Source organism: Lolium rigidum, chromosome 5 (assembly GCF_022539505.1).
Source record: "Lolium rigidum isolate FL_2022 chromosome 5, APGP_CSIRO_Lrig_0.1, whole genome shotgun sequence".
NCBI classification, from domain to species: domain Eukaryota; kingdom Viridiplantae; phylum Streptophyta; class Magnoliopsida; order Poales; family Poaceae; genus Lolium; species Lolium rigidum.
Genome location: NC_061512.1, coordinates 123,250,824 through 123,269,003, shown reverse-complemented (window position 1 = coordinate 123,269,003; position 18,180 = coordinate 123,250,824). Strand labels below are relative to the sequence as shown.

The following is an 18,180-nucleotide window of genomic DNA, read 5'->3' as shown; positions in this document are numbered from 1 at the left end:
CTACATGCACTTAGCTTAGCTTATTGAAGGTGAAAGAATTAAAGAGGAGAGATGCATGTTCTCAATGTATTTTTTACTCAACTTCATAATTTGCCTTGAAAAACCAGCGTGTACGCTTATTTATGGACGGAGAGAGTAATTAAAGGTTAGTCCTCAAGATAAATTGCACGAGTACCACATGCAGTTAATGAAAATGGCTACAATTAGGATGTCCTTGATAGTGTTGAGTAACCAGATATCAAGGAATAAAACCTTACAGAAAGAAAGAAATAAGTTGGCAAGGATGGTAAATTAAGTTGATGAAATGGCGAAATTAAGTTGAGCATGAACTGAAGAGAAGCAAAGATACCATGAAACTGAGCTGAGCATTAGTACTTACCAAATGTAAGTGGAGAGATGTAGCAATTAGTGGATCGGGATGTTTTCCTTTCCTTAACTCAGAATTGACCAAATATGAGGAGCTGAATGAAGAGGCAAAAGAACTAGGAAATGGCATTACTCCTAAGTAAGAACTAGTAGCGGTAGTAACATGAGCTCTACAGATTTCTAACGCGCTGACGAGGTCTGAATCGGGCGCCACGCCGAGGCGGTGAGCAGGCACAGGTCCTTCCATCCGAGCTTGAGGGCGCCGTTCTCCTCGACGAGCGTGTAGCCGTCGGAGGGGAACATGCCGAGGAGCAGCGCGGCCTGCGCGGCAGCGCTGCCGGCCAGCGACGCCCCGTGGAAGCCGGAGCGGGCGAGCCTGTCGCGCCAGCTGCCGAACTTGACGTCCCCGGTGCGGGACGGCCCGCCGACGGCGAGCACGTTGCGGATCTCCCGCGACAGCAGCTGCTGCTCCACGACGTGCCGCTCCGGGCTGTCCTCGCCGTAGCTGGCGTCCAGGGAGTCGAACAGCGCTGAGTAGTAGTGGATGGCCTCCACGAACCGCGCCAGGAAGGACCCCGTGTGGCTCAGGTCCTGCTCCACCATTGTCACCACCTTGGGCGCCAACCTGAGACATCCACCATTGTCTGTCTAGATCAGTACAGCAATTTTTCATGATCGGTGATTCATTCATTCACCGATTCTGTTAAAACATAAGACTAAGAATTCGGTCCATCAGTATTGGATTTTGATCGAATTATTGGTTTGCCAAGTACACAATGGGACAGAGGTAGATTTCTGAAGCTTTCAGCTTATCAATTATCACTACAAACTGATTAGTGCTACTAGTACTTCGATGACAGTGGTTTCAGTTAAGTAATCAGCACTTGGAACAAGAAAGCTGGGAGCTTTTCAGCATGAAAAGTTGGTCATGATGACCGAGAAACTTTTAGCGATCCACAAACCAAATGTGGGAGCCAAATCCTACAACTTCTCGGATCACCAAAAGAGTATGGAATGGAACAGGGGTTTGAGATGGGCAAAGCAACAGAAAGTTGCCACCTTTCTAATCCTAAAAAGCTAGTAATAATGACAAACTTTTAGCGGCCCAAATCTGTAATCTCTTTACCACTTCAGAGCTTAAACCAAAGCAATGCAGCAGCAAGTACCACCATTGATGTCTGTCCTAGCTACTAGCAGTAGTACGTACGATGTCACATTGGTGAAGGAAATGCAGGGTGGAAAGTGGGCATGATGGCAATGGCAGACTCGACGATGGAAGCAAAGCATGGCGTAGCAGAGTAGTAGTACTACGGTACCTCTTGATGAGACCCAAGGTGTTGGAGTCCGAGCCGGTGACGTCGTAGAGTGAGTGGTGCAGCCAGTGGACGGCGACGGCCTCGCGGCGCGTGACGCCGAGCTTGTCCGGGTCAAGGTTCCCGGCCTTGTCCGCCACCGGGCAGAACTCGAACGGCAGGCCGAGGGTGTCGGCGAAGTCCGAGAGGCGCTTGCCGGTGGCCTCGAGCGCGTCCATGGAGGCGCCGAGGCCGGTGAGCCTGACCCTGGGCGGGCCGCCGGGGCGGGAGGCGAGGATGTGGAAGAGGCCCGGCCACTGCAGGCCCTGCATGATGTCGAGGTCGATGATGTGCACGCGGTCCTCCCGCTCGAACGCCTCCTGGATGGCCTGGTTGGCGGTGAAGTGCGAGAACTTGACCAGCGGGCTGATGCCGTTGAAGACCTGGAAGGCGGCGGCGACGCGGCCGTTGACGAGGCGGGAGGCGGCCGGGGAGGCGTGGGGCAGGGGCGCGTAGAGGCCGAGGCAGGAGCTGACGAGGCGCGCGGACACGGCCTCCGCGAAGTAGGCGGCGACGCGCTGCGTGGAGGTGCCGAAGGGCGTGGCCAGCTCCGCGATCTCCAGCAGCGCCGTCTGCGCCTCGTCCAGGTTGTCCGCGTTCACCGACTCCGCGCACTGGAGCAGGAGGGTCAGCAGGTGGAGCCCCTCCTCGTCGCGCTGCTTCCGCCGCTGCCCCTCTTTCCGCTCCTTGGCCGCCGCGGTGGCGGCGGCGGCGGCGGCCGCTGCGGCCGCGGCGGTCTCCTCCGCGGAGGGGGGCTTGGGGGATTGTGGTGGGTTGGTCGGCTCCCGCTCCTCCTCGCGGCGCCGCTTGTCTGGAGGGGGAGGGAGCGCCGCCATGGGCATTGCGGCGGTGGGCGCGGCGTCGGGGAGGAGAGCGTTCGGCGGGGCGGGGTCGGAGGAGGCGAGGAGGGACCGGAGGCGGAGCTCGAGGAGGGATGCGAGGCCGGGGTTGCAGGGGTGGATGATCTCGCGGACGTTGTGGATGAGCTGCGCGACGGAGACCCCCGCGCCGCTGCTCCCGATGATGTCCCGGATGATGCCGTCCACGAACGCCGTGGTGTTCCCCGGCGCGGCGTCCATATGATCCGGCACTTGCTGGTGCTGCTGCTGGAGCTGAAATGGCGGGAGCAGCTGGGTGGGCAGCGCGGGCAGCTGCGCGGTGGCGGACGAGAGCACGGGCGCTCCGGCGGTCATGTCCGAGAGGTCCCCCGTGACGTGGCGGCGCGGCGGGGGCAGGTCCATGTCGGGCGCGGGGCGCTTTCGGACCATGCTGGCGGCTGGTTCTTGGTGGTGGAGGTAGAGGAGGAGGTGGGAAGGATAGGGGAGCAGGTGGGATGAGGAGGAGTCGGAGGCGGCGGTGGCATGGGAATAAGAGGAGCGGTGGGCGGAGGAGGACGAGGGGAAGAGGAGGAGGGAGGAGGAGCCCATCTAGAAACGCCAAAGGGAAGCGGCCGCCGCGCGCATGGCGAGCGACCGGAGGCGGGAGAGGTTGTGGATTCTACCGGGATTTTTATGCGTTTTGGCGCCGCGCGCGCCGCTGGCTGTCGAGTGCGGAGGCGAGCTGGGGGAGTGGGAGCAGGAGAGAGGAGTGGAGTAAAGTGGAAGAGGCCGACGAGAGGGGAACAAGAGCGTGAGCACAACTGGTTAGGGGAACATCGACGATTCTCGAGGGGTAATTTAGGGTGTGTTCGGTTCTGAATTAGGAGGAATGGAATTCCGCACCTAGCACTCATTTTTGTGTTCGGTTGGGTAGAAGGAACGAAACCAACTAGTTCTTCGGAATGGAATATACCGCATAGATGCGGAACGGACTCGTCCGGCCAATTTGGTAGAATCTGGAGGAACGAGGCGCTAACCATCAAGCGGATGAAAAGAAAAAAGAAAAAAAAAACATCGCTAACCACCCAGCACAGCCATCATGCGGCGGCGCAGGACGGGCAACGGCGGCGGCGCACGTCCGCAACGGCGGCCAAGCACGCGCAGCGGTGAAACGGCACGGCCAGCGGTGTCGACCCAGCACGTGCGGCGGCGCCCACCCGCGGCGGCTCAGGACGGCCAAGACGGCCAGCGGCGTTGGCGCCCGCTCGCGGCGGCTAGTGCGGCGGCACTGCGGCACCCGAGCAAGGCCGGCACGCGCGGCGGCGCACGCCCGCGGTGCCGTAGAACAGCCAGCACGGCCAGTGGCGGCGGCGCACACCCGCAACGGCGGCCAAACATGTGCGGCGGCGCCCGCCCGCGGCGGCTCTGGACGGCCACCATGCGCGGCAGCCGAGCATGGCCAGCACGCGCGGCGGCGACGCACGCCCTGCATGTAGCAATTTTTATTTTTATTTTTATTTTGATTTGGACATACAAAATCATGTTTAGGCATGTGTTGATTTTAACCTGGACAAAGAAACATGTTTAAGCTGTTCCGTTCCGCGGTGCGATTCCGGAACCGAACAGAAAACAGAACCGTTCCGTTCCTCGACTTTTTTCTGAACCGAACACAGGATCGGAACCATCCCATGACATCGGAATGAAACCATTCCATTCCATGCCCCCTCATTCTAGAACCGAACACACCTTGAGAGCATCTCGATCTAAATAGTCACCGGCAGGGGCATCGGTACCTCCATATAGAACGCCGGCACTGGATCCTCTATTTGTAGGAGTTGTTCCACACCAGCGTTCCCAAACCGGCGGTCTCGATAGATGTTTTGAATAAAAATCACAAGTAAAAGCATAGAAAATCGAATAAAGATAAGAAACATTTCATTCCACAAACTAATACATAAATGGGAACGTGGTTTACACGAAGATATAGTTTGGAACACGGTTTTTCACAAACTAATACATAGTTTGAACCATGGTTGACACAAATATAAAATATTGCAATAAAATTAAACCTAACTAGGCCAGTCATCACATGTTTCGTGTGTTCGCTGCCAAGAAATAACACTCGAGGGCACACCCAGTCACCCAAAACTGGAAAATCCAGCTGGCGAGGGTGCCCCTATTGGTTCTTTCGAGGAAGAACATCCAAAAACATGTGTGCCAATATTCGCTGCGAAGAAACAACACTTAATCGTCGTCGTCCTCGGCACTGTCACCGTGGTAGTGGCGGCGGCAGCGCATCTCGTCGAACACCTTGACGCTCATGTCCCTCTCGCCAAAGTAGGAGAACACGAGCAAAAGACGGCTTCGAGGCGGTGGTAGCGCGCGAACTTCTCCCAGCCGATGTGGAGGTACATCTTGCCGCACGCATCGTAGATCACGTCGACGATCCACCGGCAGTAGCCGCAGGCAGCCTCCTGCAGATGCAGCGAGCCCGGGCGCCCGTTGCCAGCAACGAAGTCAGCGAAGGTATCCGGCAGCCTCTGGATGGCGTGTGGGTCGCCCTTGAGGACGACGACGAACTCGAACAACACGAGCCCCTCCTCGTCCTGCATGTCCGACGATGGAGACGACAGCGTCGCAGGCGACAGCGAGCGTGCAGCTCTGCCGCGGCCACGACCACGACCATGGCCGCGACCTCAGCCTCGACCATACATGGCGTCGTCTCTTCAGATGGTGGCGGCTAGGGTTGGGGAGAGAGACGCTAGGGTTTGTGTGTGAGAGGGACGATGAGAGCCAGCCCTTTTTATAGGCTGGAGGAAGGCGGGGGAGCGGTGTCGCTCATTACCGCCGGCACGAAGAGCAAGGCGCGACGGGACGGTTCGCTGCGCGTCTGCAGAAACTGCACCCCGGCTGGCTATGCTCCGTTGCTCTACGACGAAGGCTTTAAGTAGGCGGAAGGGCAGGCCAGGAGGCGTCACGAGGGGCCCACACAACAGGCTGGCGCGGCCAGGGCCCAGGCCGCGCCGCCTTGTTGTGTCATCGCCCCGTGGCCCCACTTTGTTTCCTCTCCGGTCTTCTGGAAGCTTCGTGCAAAAATAGGACCCTGGGCGTTGATTTCGTCCAATTCCGAGAATATTTCCTTACTAGGATTTACGAAACCAAAAACAGCAGAAAACGACAAGCGGCTCTTCGGCATCTCGTCAATAGGTTTGTGCCGGAAAATGCATAAATATGACATATAATGTGTATAAAACATGTGAGTATCATCATAAAAGTAGCATGTAACATAAGAAATTATAGATACGTTTGGGACGTATCAAGCATCCCCAAGCTTAGTTTCTACTCGCCCTCGAGTAGGTAAACGATAACAAAGATAATTTCTGAAGTGATGTGCTATCATAATCTTGATCATACTATTGTAAAGCATATGAGATGAATGCAGCGATTCGAAGCAATGATGAAGATAATGAGTAAACTAATGAACCATATAGCAAAGACTTTTCATGAATAATACTTTCAAGACAAGCATCAATAAGACTTGCATAAGAGTTACTCATAAAGCAATAGATTCAAAGTAAAGGCATTGAAGCAACACAAAGGAAGATATAAGTTTCAGCGGTTGCTTTCAACTTCAACATGTATATCTCATGGATAATTGTCAACACAAAGTAGTATAACAAGTGCAATAAGTAAACATGTAAGAATCAATGCACGCAGTTGATACAAGTGTTTGCTTCTGGGATAGAAAGAATAGGCAAACTGACTCAACAATAAAGTAGAAGATAAGCCCTTCGCAGAGGGAAGCATTGATTACTATATTTGTTCTAGAGCTTTTCATTTTGAAAACAAGAAACAATTTTGTCAACGGTAGTAATAAAGCATATGTGTTATGTATAAGATATCTTATAAGTTGCAAGCCTCATGCATAGTATACTAATAGTGCTCGCACCTTGTCCTAATTAGCTTGGATTAACACGGATTATCATTGCATAGCATATGTTTCAACCAAGTGTCACAAAGGGGTACCTCTATGCCGCCTGTAAAAAGGTCTAAGGAGAAAGCTCGCATTGGATTTCTCGCTTTTGATTATTCTCAACTTAGACATCCATACCAGGACAACATAGACAACAGGTAATGGACTCCTCTTTAATGCATAAGCATTCAACAACAGTTAATATTCTCATAAGAGATTGAGGATTAATTGTCCACCCTTGAAACTTCCACCATGAATCATGGCTTTAGTTAGCGGCCCAATGTTCTTCTCTAACGAGTATGCATACTCAAACCATTTGATCATGAAAATCTCCCTTACTTCGGACAAGACGAACATGCATAGCAACTCACATGATATTCAACAAAGGTAAAGTTGATGGCGTCCCCAGAAACATGGTTACCGCTCAACAAGCAACTTATTAAGAAATAAGACACATAAGTACATATTCTTCACCACGATACTTTTTAAGCTAATTTTCCCATGAGCTATTGATACGTCTCCAACGTATCGATAATTTCTTGTGTTCCATGCCACATTATTGATGTTATCTACATGTTTTATGCACACTTTATGTCATATTCGTGCATTTTCTGGAACTAACCTATTAACAAGATGCCAGAAGTGCCGATTCTTTGTTTTCTGCTGTTTTTGGTTTCAGAAATCCTAGTAAAGAAATATTCTCGGAATTGGACGAAATAAAAGCCCGGAGGCCTATTTTCTCACGAAGCTTCCGGAAGTCCGAAGGAGAGACGAAGAGGGGCCACGGGGTGGCCAAACCCTAGGGCGGCGCGGCCCCACCCCGGCCGCGCCGGCCCGTGGTTTGGGCCCCTGTGCCGCCTCTTGACCTGCCCTTCCGCCTACAAATAGCCTCCGTGGCGAAACCCCGGTGCCGAGAGCCACGATACGGAAAACATTGCGAGACGCCGTCGCCGCCGATCCCATCTCGGGGGATCACGGAGATCGCCTCCGGCACCCTGCCGGAGAGGGAATCATCTCCGGAGGACTCTACACCGCCATGGTCGCCTCCGGAGTGATGAGTGAGTAGTCTACCCCCTGGACTATGGGTCCATAGCGGTAGCTAGATGGTTGTCTTCTCCCCATTGTGCTATCATTGTCGGATCTTGTGAGCTGCCTATCATGATCAAGATCATCTATATGTAATTCTATATGTTGCGTTTGTTGGGATCCAGATGAATAGAGAATACTTGTTATGTTGATTATCAAAGTTATGCTTATGTGTTGTTTATGATCTTGCATGCTCTCCGTTATTAGTAGATGCTCGGCCAAGTAGATGCTTTTAACTCCAAGAGGGAGTACTTATGCTCGATAGTGGGTTCATGCACGCATTGACACACAGGACGAGTGACGAAAGTTCTAAGGTTGTGTTGTGCTTGTTGCCACTAGGGATAAAACATTGATGCTATGTCTAAGGATGTAGTTGTTGATTACATTACGCACCATACTTAATGCAATTGTCCGTTGTTTTGCAACTTAATGCCGGAGGGGTTCGGATGATAACTCGAAGGTGGACTTTTTAGGCATAGATGCGGTTGGATGGCGGTCTATGTACTTTGTCGTAATGCCCAATTAAATCTCACTATACTCATCATGATATGTATGTGCATTGTCATGCTCTCTTTATTTGTCAATTGCCCAAGCTGTAATTTGTTCACCCAACATGCTTGTTCGTCTTATGGGAGAGACACCTCTAGTGAGCTGTGGACCCCGGTCCAATTCTCTTTACTTGAAATACAATCTACTTGCAATACTTGTTTCTACTGTTTTCTCTCGCAAACAATCATCTTCCACACAATACGGTTAATCCTTTGTTACGGCAAGCCGGTGAGATTGACAACCTCACTTTGTTTCGTTGGGGCAAAGTAGCTTGGTTGTGTTGTGCAGGTTCCACGTTGGCGCCGGAATCTCTGGTGTTGCGCCGCACTACATCCCGCCGCCATCAACCTTCAACGTGCTTCTTGGCTCCTCCTGGTTCGATAAACCTTGGTTGGAAAACTTGCTGCTGTGCGCATCATACCTTCCTCTTGGGGTTGCCCAACGAACGTGTGAAATACACGCCATCAAGCTCTTTTTACGCGCCGTTGCTCGGGGAGATCAAGACACGCTGCAAGGGAGTCTCCACTTCTCAATCTCTTTACTTTGTTTTTGTCTTGCTTTATTTTATTTACTACTTTGTTTGCTGCACTAAATCAAAATACAAAAAAATTAGTTGCTAGTTTTACTTTATTTGCTATCTTGTTTGCTATATCGAAAACACAAAAAAATTAGTTTACTTGCATTTACTTTATCTAGTTTGCTTTATTTACTATTGCTAAAATGGCCAACGCTGAAAATACTAAGTTGTGTGACTTCACAACCACAAATAATAATGATTTCTTATGCACACCTATTGCTCCACCTGCTACTACGACGAGAATTCTTTGAAATTAAACCACGCTTTCTTGAATCTTGTCATGAAAGATCAATTTTACGGAATTAGTTACGATGATGCTGCTGCCCATCTCAATAATTTTGTTGAACTATGTGAAATGCAAAAATATAAAGATGTAGATGGTGATATTATTAAACTAAAATTGTTCCCTTTCTCATTAAGAGGAAGAGCTAAAGATTGGTTGCTATCTCTGCCTAAGAATAGTATTGATTCATGGACTAAATGCAAGGATGCTTTTATTGGTAGATATTATCCCCCTGCTAAAATTATATCTTTGAGGAGTAGCATAATGAATTTTAAACAATTAGATACTGAACATGTTGCTCAAGCTTGGGAAAGAATGAAATCTCCGGTTAAAAATTGCCCAACCCATGGATCGACTACTTGGATGATCATCCAAACCTTCTATGCGGGACTAAATTTTTCTTCGCGGAATTTATTGGATTCAGCTGCTGGAGGTACCTTTATGTCCATCACATTGGGGGCGGCTACAAAACTTCTTGATGATATGATGATAAATTACTACGAATGGCACACGGAAAGAGCTCCACAAGGTAAGAAGGTAAATTACGTCGAAGAATCCTCCTCCTTGAGTGATAAAATTGATGCTATTATGTCTATGCTTGCGAATGATAGGACTAATGTTGATCCTAATAATGTTCCGTTAGCTTCATTGGTTGCACAAGAAGAACATGTTGATGTAAACTTCATTAAAAATAATAATTTCAATAACAATGCTTATCGGAACAATTCTAGTAACAACTATAGGCCATATCCTTATAATAATGGTAACGGTTATGCTAATTCTTATGGGAATTCTTACAACAATAATAGGAATTCACCCCTGGACTTGAAGCCATGCTTAAAGAATTTATTAGTACACAAACTGCCTTTAACAAATGCTGTTGAGGAAAAGCTCAATAAAATTGATATTCTTGTTTCTAGAGTTGATAGTCTTGCTTCGATGTTGATCTTTTGAAATCGAAAGTTATGCCTAATAGGGATATTGAAAATAAAATTGTTACTACAGCAAATGCCATTCAAGTTAGAATTAATGAGAATATAAGATTAATGGCTGAACTGCGTGCTAGGTGGGATAGAGAAGAAAATGAAAAACTAGCTAAAGAGAAAAATATAGCTAAAGTTTGGACTATTACCACCACTAGTAATGATAATGCTACACATGTTGCTGCACCTCCTACTAATACTAATAAAAGAATTGGTGTTAGCAAAGTTTCCACTTCTAATGCAAAGCGCGAAAAGCTACTAGCTTGCTAAAGCTGCTTGACTGCACTGCGATAAAGCTGCTGAAATTTTTTCCAACATTGGGGATGATGATCCCATTGCTTTAGATTATAATGGTTTGAATTTTGATGATTGCCACATCTCTGAAGTTATAAAGTTCTTGCAAAAACTTGCTAAAAGTCCTAATGCTAGTGCTATAAATTTGGCTTTCACGCATCATATTACAAATGCTCTCATAAAAGCTAGAGAAGAGAAACTAGAGCGCGAAGCCTCTATTCCTAAAAAGCTAGAAGATGGTTGGGAGCCCATCATTAAGATGAAGGTTAAAGATTTTGATTGTAATGCTTTATGTGATCTTGGTGCAAGTATTTCGTTATGCTTAGAAGAAAATTTATAATATGCTTGACTTGCCACCGTTGAAAAATTGTTATTTGGATGTTAATCTTGCTGATCATTCTACAAAGAAACCTTTGGGTAAAGTTGATAATGTTCGCATTACCGTTAACAATAATCTTGTTCCCGTTGATTTTGTTGTCCTGGATATTGAATGCAATGCATCTTGTCCAATTATATTGGGAAGACCTTTTCTTCGAACCGTTGGTGCTATTATTGATATGAGGGAAGGAAATATAAAATATCAATTTCCTCTCAAGAAAGGTATGGAACACTTCCCTAGAAAGAGAATGAAGGTACCTTATGATTCTATCATTAGAACAAATTATGATGTTGATGCTTCATCTCTCGATGTTACTTGATACACACTTTACGCGCCTAGGCTGAAAGGCGTTAAGAAAGCGCTTATGGGAGACAACCCATGTTTTTACCTACAGTACTTTGTTTTTATTTTGTGTCTTGGAAGTTGTTTACTACTGTAGCAACCTCTCCTTATCTTAGTTTTGAGTTTTGTTGTGCCAAGTTAAGCCGTTGATAGAAAAGTAAGTACTAGATTTGGATTACTGCGCAGTTCCAGATTTCTTTGCTGTCACGAATCTGAGCCCACTGCCCTGCAGGAAGCTCAGAAAATTATGCCAATTTACGTGCATGATCCTCAGATATGTACGCAACTTTCATTCAATTTGAGCATTTTCATTTGAGCAAGTCTGGTGCCATTTTAAAATTCGTCAATACGAACTGTTCTGTTTTGACAGATTCTGCCTTTTATTTCGCATTGCCTCTTTCGCTATGTTGGATGAATTTCTTTGATCCACTAATGTCCAGTAGCATTATGCAATGTCCAGAAGTGTTAAGAATGGTTGTGTCACCTCTGAATATGTCAATTTATATTGTGCACTAACCCTCTAATGAGTTGTTTCGAGTTTGGTGTGGAGGAAGTTTTCAAGGATCAAGAGAGGAGTATGATGCAACATGATCAAGGAGAGTGAAAGCTCTAAGCTTGGGGATGCACCCGGCGGTTCACCCCTGCATATATCAAGAAGACTCAAGCGTCTAAGCTTGGGGATGCCCAAGGCATCCCCTTCTTCATCAACAAATTATCGGGTTCCTCCCCTGAAACTACATTTTTATTCGGCCACATCTTATGTGCTTTTTCTTGGAGCGTCGTTTTGTTTTTGTTTTTGTTTTGTTTGAATAAAATGGATCCTAGCATTCACTTTATGGGAGAGATACACACTCCGCTGTAGCTTATGGACAAATATGTCCTTGGTTTCTACTCATAGTATTCATGGCGAAGTTTCTCCTTCGTTAAATTGTTATATGGTTGGAATTGGAAAATGATACATGTAGTAATTGCTATAAATGTTTTGGGTAATGTGATACTTGGCAATTGTTGTGCTCATGTTTAAGCTCTTGCATCATATGCTTTGCACCCATTAATGAAGAAATACATAGAGCATGCTAAAATTTGGTTTGCATATTTGGTTTCTCTAAGGTCTAGATAATTTCTAGTTTTGAGTTTGAACAACAAGGAAGACGGTATAGAGTATTATAATGCTTTCAATATGTCTTTTATGTGAGTTTTGCTGTACTAGTTCATCCTTGTGTTTGCCTCAAACAACCTTGCTAGCCTAAACCTTGTATCGAGAGGGAATACTTCTCATGCATCCAAAATACTTGAGCCAACCACTATGCCATTTGTGTCCACCATACCTACCTACTACATGGTATTTTCCCGCCATTCCAAAGTAAATTGCTTGAGTGCTACCTTTAAAATTCCATCATTCACCTTTGCAATATATAGCTCATGGGACAAATAGCTTAAAAACTATTGTGGTATTGAATATGTAATTATGCACTTTATCTCTTATTAAGTTGCTTGTTGTGCGATAACCATGTTTCTTGCGGGAACGCCATCAACTCATTGTTGAATTTCATGTGAGTTGCTATGCATGTTCGTCTTGTACTGAAGTAAGGGCGATCTACACCGAGTTGAATGGTTTGAGCATGCATATTGTGAGAGAAGAACATTGGGCCGCTAACTAAAGCCATGTTCCATGGTGGAAGTTTCAGTTTTGGACAAACATCCTCAAATCTCTAATGAGAAAAGAATTAATTGTTGTTGAATGCTTAAAGCATTAAAAGAGGAGTCCATTATACTGTTGTCTATGTTGTCCCGGTATGGATGTCTAAGTTGAGAATAATCAAAAGCGAGAAATCCAAATGCGAGCTTTCTCCTTAGACCTTTGTACGAGGCGGCATAGAGGTACCCCTTTGTGATTCTTGGTTAAAGCATATGTATTGCGGTGATAATCCGGGTAGTCCAAGCTAATTAGGACAAGGTGCGAGCACTATTAGTACACTATGCATGAGGCTTGCAACTTATAAGATATAATTTACATGATGCATATGCTTTATTACTACCGTTGACAAAATTGTTTCATGTTTTCAAAATCAAAGCTCTAGCACAAATATAGCAATCGATGCTTTTCCTCTATGAGGACCATTCTTTTACTTTTATGTTGAGTCGGTTCACCTATTTCTCTCCACCTCAAGAAGCAAACACTTGTGTGAGCTGTGCATTGATTCTTACATACTTGCTTATTGCACTTATTATATTACTCTATGTTGACAATATCCATGAGATATACATGTTACAAGTTGAAAGCAACCGCTGAAACTTAATCTTCTTTTGTGTTGCTTCAATACCTTTACTTTGAATTATTGCTTTATGAGTTAACTCTTATGCAAGACTTATTGATGCTTGTCTTGAAGTGCTATTCATGAAAAGTCTTTGCTTTATGATTCACTTGTTTACTCATGTCATACACATTGTTTTGATCGCTGCATTCTCTACATATGCTTTACAAATAGTATGATCAAGTTTATGATGGCATGTCACTCCAGAAATTATCTTTGTTATCGTTTTACCTGCTCGGGACGAGCGAGAACTAAGCTTAGGGATGCTGATACGTCTCCAACGTATCGATAATTTCTTGTGTTCCATGCCACATTATTGATGTTATCTACATGTTTTATGCACACTTTATGTCATATTCGTGCATTTTACGGAACTAACCTATTAACAAGATGCCGAAGTGCCGATTCTTTGTTTTACTGCTGTTTTTGGTTTCGAAATCCTAGTAAAGAAATATTCTCGGAATTGGACGAAATAAAAGCCCGGAGGCCTATTTTCTCACGAAGCTTCCGGAAGTCCGAAGGAGAGACGAAGAGGGGCCACGGGGTGGCCAAACCCTAGGGCGGCGCGGCCCCACCCCTGGCCGCGCCGGCCGTGGTTTGGGCCCCTGTGCCGCCTCTTGACCTGCCCTTCCGCCTACAAATAGCCTCCGTGACGAAACCCCGGTGCCGAGAGCCACGATACGGAAAACATTGCGAGACGCCGTCGCCGCCGATCCCATCTCGGGGGATCACTGGAGATCGCCTCCGGCACCCTGCCGGAGAGGGGAATCATCTCCCGGAGGACTCTACACCGCCATGGTCGCCTCCGGAGTGATGAGTGAGTAGTCTACCCCTGGACTATGGGTCCATAGCGGTAGCTAGATGGTTGTCTTCTCCCCATTGTGCTATCATTGTCGGATCTTGTGAGCTGCCTATCATGATCAAGATCATCTATATGTAATTCTATATGTTGCGTTTGTTGGGATCCGATGAATAGAGAATACTTGTTATGTTGATTATCAAAGTTATGCTTATGTGTTGTTTATGATCTTGCATGCTCTCCGTTATTAGTAGATGCTCTGGCCAAGTAGATGCTTTTAACTCCAAGAGGGAGTACTTATGCTCGATAGTGGGTTCATGCTGCATTGACACCAGGACGAGTGACGGAAAGTTCTAAGGTTGTGTTGTCTTGTTGCCACTAGGGATAAAACATTGATGCTATGTCTAAGGATGTAGTTGTTGATTACATTACGCACCATACTTAATGCAATTGTCTGTTGTTTTGCAACTTAATGCTGGAGGGGTTCGGATGATAACATCGAAGGTGGACTTTTTAGGCATAGATGCGGTTGGATGGCGGTCTATGTACTTTGTCGTAATGCCCAATTAAATCTCACTATACTCATCATGATATGTATGTGCATTGTCATGCTCTCTTTATTTGTCAATTGCCCAAGCTGTAATTTGTTCACCCAACATGCTGTTCGTCTTATGGGAGAGACACCTCTAGTGAGCTGTGGACCCCGGTCCAATTCTCTTTCTTGAAATACAATCTCTTGCAATACTTGTTTCTCTTGTTTTCTCTGCAAACAATCATCTTCCACACAATACGGTTAATCCTTTGTTACGAGCAAGCCGGTGAGATTGACAACCTCACTTTGTTTCGTTGGGGCAAAGTAGCTTGGTTGTGTTGTGCGGGTTCCACGTTGGCGCCGGAATCTCCGGTGTTGCGCCGCACTACATCCCGCCGCCATCAACCTTCAACGTGCTTCTTGGCTCCTCCTGGTTCGATAAACCTTGGTTTCTTTCTGAGGGAAAACTTGCTGCTGTGCGCATCATACCTTCCTCTTGGGGTTGCCCAACGAACGTGTGAAATACACGCCATCAGCTATATATTGCGAAGACAAATAATAGAATTTTAAAGGTAGCACTCAAGTAATTTACTTTGGAATGGCGGAGAAATACCATGTGGTAGGTAGGTATGGTGGACACAAATGGCATGGTTATTGGCTCAAGGATTTGGATGCACGAGAAGAATTCCTCTCAATACAAGGCTAGGCTAGCAAGGTTGTTTGAAGCAAACTCAAGTATAAAAGGTGCAGCAAAGCTCACATATGAACATATTGTAACTATTATAAGACTTTACATTGTCTCCTTGTTGTTCAAACACCTCAACCAAAAAATATCTAGACTCTAGAGATCAATCATGCAAACCAAATTTTAACAAGCTCTATGTAGTTATTCATTAATGGGTACAAGGTACATGATGCAAGAGCTTAAACATGATCTATATGAGCACAACAATTGCCAAGTATCACATTATTCAAGACATTTTACCATTTACCACATGCGGCATTTTCCGTTTCCAACCATATAACAATGAATGAAGTAGTTCAACTTTCGCAATGAACATTAAAGATAAAGCTAAGAACACATGTGTTCATACGAAACAGCGGAGCGTGTCTCTCTCCCAAACAAAGAATGCTAGAATCCGATTTTATTCAAACAAAAAAAAATAAAAACAAACAGACGCTCCAAGTAAAGCACATAAGATGTGACGGAATAAAAATATAGTTTCACTAGAGGAACCTGATAAGTTGTCGATGAAGAAGGGATGCCTTGGGCATCCCCAAGCTTAGACGCTTGAGTCTTCTTAAAATATGCAGGGATGAACCACGGGGGCATCCCCAAGCTTTGACTTTTCACTCTTCTTGATCATATTGTATCATCCTCCTCTCTTGACCCTTGAAAACTTCCTCCACACCAAACTCGAAACAAACTCATTAGAGGGTCAGTGCATAATTCATATATTCAGAGGTGACATAATCATTCTTAACACTTCTGGACATTGCACAAAGCTACTGAAAGTTAATGGAACAAAGAAATCCATCCAGCATAGCAAAACAGGCAATGCGAAATAAAAAGGCAGAATCTGTCAAAACAGAACAGTTCGTAAAGACAAATTTTAAAGTGGCACCAGACTTGCTCAGATAAAAATGCCCAAATTGAATGAAAGTTGCGTACATATCTGAGGATCACGCACGTAAATTTGCAGATTTTTCTAATTTTTCTACAGAGACTACTGCTCAAATTCGTGACAGCAAGGAATCTGTTCCTGCGCAGTAATCCAAATCTAGTATTGGCTTTACTATCAAAGACTTTACTTGGCACAACAATGCAATAAAATAAAGATAAGGAGAGGTTGCTACAGTAGTACCAACTTCCAAGACTCAAATGTAAAACAAAAGTGCAGAAGTAAAATAATGGGTTGTCTCCCATGAGCGCTTTTCTTTAACGCCTTTCAGCTAGGCGCAGAAAGTGTGTATCAAGTATTATCAAGAGATGAAGCATCAACATTACCTCGGGCATTACGCCTACCTTTCTTATTCTTTTTCTTACTCTTTGATTTAGGGAATACATGTCTACCTCCCGGTGTAGAGGTGAATTTTAGGGTGCCTTCTCCCACATCTATGACTGCTCCCAATAGTTTCGAGCGGGGATCTTCCGAGTGTGATTTGTCCTGTTCCTACACATTCAATAACAAGATAATCAGTGGATATTGTTCTTCCAAGAATGGTTGTATGCACACCCTCGGCTATTCCCTTAGGAGTTATAACAGAGTTATCAATAAGAGTTATTCCTTCTCCCCCTTCAACGAGTCCCCAAAGTGTCAAAGATTCATAAATACTCTTGGGCATAAGGCAAAATTCAGACATTATATCACAATTGGCATGAAAAGTTTCACCACCTATAACAACTTTAATAGTAGGGTCCCATATTGAAGGTTCAGAGTTCACCAAAACTTGATCAAGACGGTTACGAACATAACTATAATTTTTTTCCAAGCAAGATGCACTTGTCTCAAGAGTGTTTAATCTATTATAAATGCTAATAAGAGTTGAATCAAAGTTATTAGCTGAACTATGTGATGCAACCAATTTTTTTACGGCATTAAAAGCTTGATCACTGTCGTAATGAAGGAAATCTCCTCCCACTACAGCATCCAAGGCATATCTATAGCGAATCATAAGCCCAAAATAAAAGTTACTAAGGAGCAAACTTAGAGTCATTTGAGGTTCAGCTTTACGATAAGAATCAAAAATTCTGGACCAAGCATCTTTAAAACTCTCCTCATCCCCTTGTTTAAAAGTGAAGACTAATTCCTCAGGTGAAGAAGTAACAGGTGCAGAGCTAGACATGATAACAGAAATAAAAATGCAAGTAACTAATTTTTTTGTGTTTTCAATATAGAGAGCAAGACAGTAAATAAAGTAAAACTAGCAACTAATTTTTTTGTGTTTTTGATATAAGAAGCAAACAAAGCAGTAAATAAAATAAAGTAAAGCAAGATAAAAACAAAGTAAAGAGATTGGATGTGGAAGACTCCCCTTGCAGCGTGTCTTGATCTCCCCGGCAACGGCGCCAGAAAACAGTCTTAATGCGCGTAGATGACACGTCCGTTGGGAACCCCAAGAGGAAGGTGTGATGCGCACGGCGAGCAAGTTTTCCCTCAGTAAGAAACCAAGGTTATCGAACCAGTAGGAGCCAAGAAGCACGTTGAAGGTTGTTGGTGGAGGAGTGTAGTGCGGCGCAACACCAGGGATTCCGGCGTCAACGTGGAACCTGCACAACACAATCAAAGTACTTTGCCCCAACGTAACAGTGAGGTTGTCAATCTCACCGGCTTGCTTTGTAAACAAAGAATTAGATGTATAGTGTGGAAGATGATGATTGTTTGCGAAGAACGAGTAAAGAACAATTGCGGTAGATTGTATTTCAGATGTAAAGAATAGGACCGGGGTCCACGAGTTCACCGGTGGTGTCTCTCCCATAAGATAAGCGAGATGTTGGGTGAACAAATTACAGTTGGGCAATTGACAAATA

The 18,180-nt window shown here is 45.5% G+C and overlaps 1 protein-coding gene across 1 annotated transcript; it reads right to left on the bottom strand.

Moving 5' to 3' along the window:
* Positions 1-346: 346 nt before the first annotated feature.
* On the bottom strand, positions 347-3,147 carry LOC124655947 (protein SCARECROW 2-like). Its single transcript, XM_047194771.1, has 2 exons — positions 1,683-3,147; positions 347-991 (listed from the first exon to the last, which is right to left on the bottom strand). The coding sequence occupies exons 1-2, from the start codon at positions 3,143-3,145 to the stop codon at positions 547-549; spliced, it is 1,908 nt and encodes a 635-aa protein (XP_047050727.1). The 5' UTR covers positions 3,146-3,147; the 3' UTR covers positions 347-546.
* Between the last annotated feature and the right edge of the window lie 15,033 nt (positions 3,148-18,180).

Excerpts from the sequence above, each read along its gene's own strand:
- LOC124655947 (XM_047194771.1), bottom strand. The coding sequence starts at position 3,145 with ATGGGCTCCTCCTCCCTCCTCCTCTTCCCCTCGTCCTCCTCCGCCCAC. Across the intron at positions 992-1,682 it reads ACCTTGGGTCTCATCAAGAG|GTTGGCGCCCAAGGTGGTGA; the intron begins GTACCGTAGTAC and ends TGGATGTCTCAG.